Genomic DNA, 6,000 nt, shown 5'->3' with positions numbered 1-6,000 from the left:
GAATAAAAGTGGTGAGAGTGGACATCCTTGTCTTGTTCCTGACCTTAGAGGAAATGTTTTCAGCTTTTCACCATTGCATATGATGTTAGCTGTGGGTTTGTCATATATGGTCTTTATGTTGAGGTAGGTTTCCTCTATGCTCACTTTCTGGAGAGTTTTTTTTTTTTTATCATAAGTGGATGCTGAATTTTATCAAAAGCTTTTTCTGCATCATATGGCTTTTATTCTTCAATTTATTAATGTGGTATATCACACTGATTTGCAGATGTTAAAAAATCCTTGCATCCCTGGGATAAATCCCACTTGATCATGGTGTATGATTCTTTTAATGTATTGTTGGATTTGGTTTGCTAGTATCATGTTGAGGATTTTTGCATCTATGTTCATCAGTGATGTTGGCCTGTAATTTTCTTTTTTGTGGTATGTTTGTCTGGTTATCAGGGTGATGGTGGCCTCATAGAATGAATTTGGAGATGTTCTTTCCTCTGCAATTTTTTGTAATAGTTTGAGAAGGTTGGGTGTCAACTCTCATCTAATTGTTGATAGAATTCACCTGTGAAGCCATCTGGTCCTGGACTTTTGTTTGTTGGAAGTTTTTATTTTTTTTAATTGTTTTTGTTTATTTATTTGGCTGCATTGGGTCTTTGTCGCTGTGCGCGGGCTTTCTCTAGCTGTGGCGAGCGGGGGCTACTCTTCATTGTGGTGCACGGGCTTCTCATTGTGGTGGCTTCTCTTGTTGAGGAGCATGGGCTCTAGGTGCGCAGGCTCAATAGTTGTGGCTTTGCAGGCTCTAGAGTGCAGGCTCAGTAGTTGTGGTGCACAGGCTTAGTTGCTCCATGGCATGTGGGATCTTCCCGGACCAGGGCTCGAACCCGTGTCCCCTGAAAGCATTGGTAGGCAGATTCTTAATGACTGCACCACTAAGGAAGCCCCCGGTTGTTGGAAGTTTTTAAATCACAGTTTCAACTTCAGTACTTGTGATTGGTCTGTTCATATTTCCTATTTCTTCCTAATTCAGTCTTGAGAAATTGTACCTTCCTAAGAATTTGTCCATTTCTTCTAGGTTTTCCATTTTATTGGCATATAGTTGCTTGTAGTAGTCTCTTATGGTCCTTTGTATTTCTGTGGTGTTGGTTCTAACTTCTCCTTTTTCAATTCTGATTTTACTGATTTAGGCCATCTCCTTTTTTCTTGATGAGTCTGGCTAAAGGTTTATCAATTTTGTTTATCTTTTCAAAGAACCAGCTTTTAGTTTCATTGCTCTTTTCTATTGTTTTTTAGTCTCCATTTCACTTATTTCTGCTCTGATCTTTATGATTTCTTTCCTTCTACTAACTTTGGGTTTTGTTTGTTCTTCTTTCTCTAGTTGATTTAGGTGTAAATTTAGGTTGTTTGAGATTTTTCTTGTTTCCTGGGGTAAGCTTGTATCACTATAAACCTTCCTCTTAGAACCACTTTTGCTGTGTCCCATAGGATTTTGGATCATTGTCTTTTCATTTTCATTTGTCTCTAGGTAGTTTTTCATTTCCTTTTGATTTATTCAGTGATCAATTGGTTGTTCAGTGGCACATTGTTTAGCCTCCATGTGTTTGTGTTTTTTGCAATTTTTTCTCTTGTACAGTAAATCCTCTATACATGAACCTTCAAGTTGTGAACTTTCAAAGATGTGAACATGAATTTGTATGTCCAGTCATGTAAGTTAGTTCACATGTCTGGTGTACATTGTCATGTGCATGCTTCCTCTACAAGTGGTTGTGCTTTTGTGTACTTTACTGTACAGTTCTGTATAGAGTACAGTAGCACAGTATCTTTATTTCAAGCCCGGGATGTCCAGAAGCAAGCATAAAAGTAGCGGTGACGTAGCTGGTCCTGCTAAGAAGTGCCAGGAATTGGAGGCCCAGAGAAAGGACGAAGAGAGACAAGAGGAAGAAGTAACTGAAGAATTGAAGAGATTCACAATGCAGAAAATGGCAAGGGATTTTCTTCATTTGAGGAGGCACTGTTAGTTTTTGAGGCACAGGACCGGAATGTAGAACAGTACATGAAGGTTGCAGCAGCCATCCAGAATGCAAGCCAGGGCTACCATGTCATCTGTGATGAGAAAAAAAGAGCTACTACCCAGACATCACTGGATGGTTTTTTTCAATAGGGTAGATAAATTGAATCCAGCAAGGAACCAAAACCTATACCATCGATGTCAGGCTTGAGTAAAACTGCAGCTTGTCCTCCATCTCCTATTGCTGATGATCCTTCAGCTCTACCATCTCCCACCTCCTCTCCTGCCTCCAGTCAGTAACTCTTCTTGCTTGTTCACTCGATGCTGGCCCCTGTATGCCATCTGTTGTACTGTTATTACTGTACTTTTAAAGGTAATGTAAGATTAAAAGTGTTTTGTTTTTTGTGTTTTTTATGTTTAATTGTAAGAAAAGTATTATAAACTTGTTACAGTACAGTACTATATAGCTGATTGTGTTAGTTGGGTACCTAGGCTAACTTTGTTGGACTTAGGAACAAATTGGACTTATGGACGTGCTCTTGGAATGGAACTCATTTGCATGTAGGGGACTTACTGTAGTTGATGTCTAATAGCATTGTGGTCAGAAAAGATGCTTGATAAGGTATCAATTTTCTTAACTTTACCGAGGTTTGCTTTCTGGCCCAGCATGTGATCCTGGAGAATGTTCCATGTGCACTTGAAAAAAATGTGTATTCTGCTTTTCCATGGAATGTTCTATAAATATCAAGTCCGTCTGGTCTAATGTATCATTTAAGGCCTATGTTTCCTTATCGATTTTCTGTCTGGATGATCTCTCTATTGATGTAAGTGGGGTGTTAAAGTCAGCGTGGTTCAATTAAGAAGAAGCTCAATGGTCAAGGTCATGTGCTGGAATTGTTTACCAAAGTAGGCTGTAAAGTATCCTTTCTAAGGACTAAGGAGTTGAGCAGATATCTTGATTATATTAAACCAGCATTCTCCAAATGTTCAGTGATATATTACAATATATTGGGGGCAGATGTTTGTGATTAAATATTTTGGTAATTGTGGACTTGAACAATTCAAATTTGTTTACTACTGAATTTCTAAGATTATTTAAGTATCAGTCCTCATAGTAAATATTTAATAGGAGGACATGATATATAGTGTTTCACAAACTTCTTGATACTGGAACTCAGTTGACTCAACGTACCTTACCTGGGCTATTGTTCTGTAGAATATTCTTTGGCAAACATTGATTTAGATAATCACCCTCCTGACTGCCTGGCTATGGACTAGATGATTTTTCCAGGTTTCTTTGAATAATGTGAGCTAGGTAAACATTCTTCAATCATAGGCCATGATCAGACCTTTGCTAGCTTATTACCTATCACAGGTAGATGAAGTCACTTCATGTGATACAAAACTGTTTAGCTAGGTGAGAAAACTGTCATGAAATGGAGATACTGTTTAACTTGGAGTCATGGGAGGTAGAAGGTATGAATTTTTGTGACTAATTAGCTGTGTTGTCTTAAGGAAGTTACATAAGTTATCTGAATCCTAGGATCCTGACATATAAAATGTGAATAATACTATCTCAAGAGTTGTGATGATTAAATTATGATATGTATGACATACACATATATGTATGTGTGTCTATAAACTTTAATACTTTAGCTATAAGGAAACAAATTTTAGGTTTTCAAAAACGTTAAGAAAAAGGATGTGAAAATTTTATTTAGGCAGGTTTTACTGTAACAATGTTATTTTTTCATAAAATAACTTTATAAAAGAGTCCATCAGATATTATATAGAAAATACACACGAAGGAAATATATGTACACTTCATAAAAATAGAATACATCCTGGCAATTGTTTCCAGAGTCTGTTACCACCATTTACAGTGTATTGACGTTTAACATTTATGCTAATTTGAACATACAAGATTTTCAAGAAAAACAAAACGGTCCCACTGGTATTTAAAAAAAATTGTTTCCAATTGACAGGAAAATTTAACAAGTCTAGAATGTAAAAGTTATGGAGATGAGACTTCCCTGGCAGTCCAGTGGTTAGGACTTCACCTTCCAATGCAGGGTGTGTGGGTTCAATCCCTGGTTGGGGAGCTAAGATCCCACATGTCTCATGGCCAAAAACCAAGACATAAAACAGAAGCAGTATTGTAACAAATTCAATAAGGACTTTAAAAAAAATTAAAGAAAAAAAGTTATGGCACTAACTGAATGGAAGGCCATGTCAAAAATGTTAGAGCAAAGATCCATGCCATAAATAATCACTGAGGACAAAAATATTTTTTTCCTATTATCCTAACTGGTTCAGCTGGTTCCACAAAGTCACTGAAAATAATCTCCTTATTTTGGATGTTCAATCAAGGTGAGCATCATTTGGTATCAAAACTTTCTAGAAACTGTACTATATTTCTACAATGAGTGGTATTTCTTTCTTTCCTAAGTGAACATAAGTATGTAAGTCCTATTATAAAGTATTAATACATAAAAAAGCATCTTCATAAGTTACTCGGTAAGCTTTGATCAAAACACATAGCAACCAGTTTCATTATTCTAAAAATGGTTAAATGCTCAAATCCACTTGGATTTTTTTTTTTTTTAACAGGAAATTATCTTAGCTACTATGTTACTATAACACATCACTGATGGGTCCTGTTAGATGTTCAGAATAATCTTTGCGAAGTAACTGCTCCAGTGTAATAAATAAAGAAAATACTAAGGGACTTTTCTAGACTTTACCAAAAGATATGGGATCATGAAAATACCTCAGCAGTACCAAGGAAGGCACACAAAAGAGCATAGCGCCATTTTCAAGTTGCCAAGATTGCAACTGTTCAGGAGACAGTAATCTGGAAGAGAATTTGATTCCCATGATATATGCAGTTTAATTATGTGGATTAGGCTTTGAAGAGCTGCTTAGTATGGATAGGCAGACACAGCTATATAAACTATGAATGTGGTCTGATATTCAATGGTCCCGTTGGTACTGTAGGATAACGCTTGAACCCTCATGCGGTAGGTCTCTGGTTCTCGTAGTGGTCGTGTTGTGTACACCACTCCTTTAAGGTTTTCATCCCTTAAGGCAAAAGGAACAGTCTGTTCCTCATCTATCATGAGGAAAGTTGTCCTGGGATGCATCACTCCATCCTGTGTGTATGCAACCAGCCGGATCAAATCCTGATTGGCGTCTATTCCAAATGGGAGGGAGACAAGTTTGTATTCCAAGGCATACGGGCTCAAGGCACATTCCAAATCATTGGGTGGACAGTTCTTGAGGCAGAACCTAGGGACAACAAACACATGAAATGTATACAGTTATCTTGGCTTGGAAGCAGGAGAAAGCATGATGCAGGTGATTGTGATCCATGACAACTTTTGGGCATTAAAGGCAGGAGACAGTCTGACTGCAAAGCACTAAGGCTCACCCCATGTTCTGTGTCATTAACGGAAACCAGATGCCAGATGGTGATGAGAGTGTGCTGGTCTAGAGTCATATATCTCTCTCTCTCAGCTCTATTAAAATCAGAAGCTTTTGAACCACTGAAGAAAGTATGAGTACCACAAGATTGTCTTTAAAATGAAAAGTCAGTTTTGGAAAGAGAAGCATCTTCACATATATTGGAAACAAGGACTTCTTAAAGAGAGGAATGTAAATGATTTTAAAATTTTAACATCTACCCTAAGTCTATTTGAAAGCAGAAAATAGAATATACTGATATTTGGTTTACTTTTCTAAAAATAATAAAAGGTCAATTAGGACTCCTGAAAAAAAACTTCCTTCTGTATTTGCCTTCCATATGATTTTAGATTAAAAATACTATATTTTCTTTTTCCATGGCCCACAGTGGTTGTTTTTGAGTCATCATGACTTTTAAATTGTCTGCCAGAAACCACTGGTAATAAAGAGTAAAACTAAAAAAAAAAAAAGTACAAAGGACCATGTTCTGAAGATAGGGATTCTTCAGTCATAGTATTTTTAAAAGTATCCTAAGTCTGCAC

General features: G+C 36.9%; 1 protein-coding gene across 4 annotated transcripts in view; it reads right to left on the bottom strand.

The window, feature by feature from the left end:
* Positions 1–3,682: 3,682 nt before the first annotated feature.
* HMCN1 (hemicentin 1) overlaps positions 3,683–6,000 on the bottom strand; it is a 526,618-nt gene continuing 524,300 nt past the window's right edge. For all 4 annotated transcript variants that reach the window (XM_081225456.1, XM_081225458.1, XM_081225457.1 and 1 more), the window contains one exon: positions 3,683–5,284. In XM_081225456.1, coding sequence (XP_081081582.1) covers positions 4,918–5,284 — 367 coding nt within the window. In that variant the 3' untranslated portion in view covers positions 3,683–4,917. The remainder of the gene's footprint in view (positions 5,285–6,000) is intronic.

The sequence above is a fragment of the Mesoplodon bidens genome, assembly GCF_964165515.1.
Source record: "Mesoplodon bidens genome assembly, chromosome: 2".
Taxonomy (NCBI): Eukaryota; Metazoa; Chordata; class Mammalia; order Artiodactyla; family Ziphiidae; genus Mesoplodon; species Mesoplodon bidens.
The sequence above is the reverse complement of the archived record's forward strand: the minus strand, read 5'-3'. Positions and strand labels throughout refer to the sequence as shown.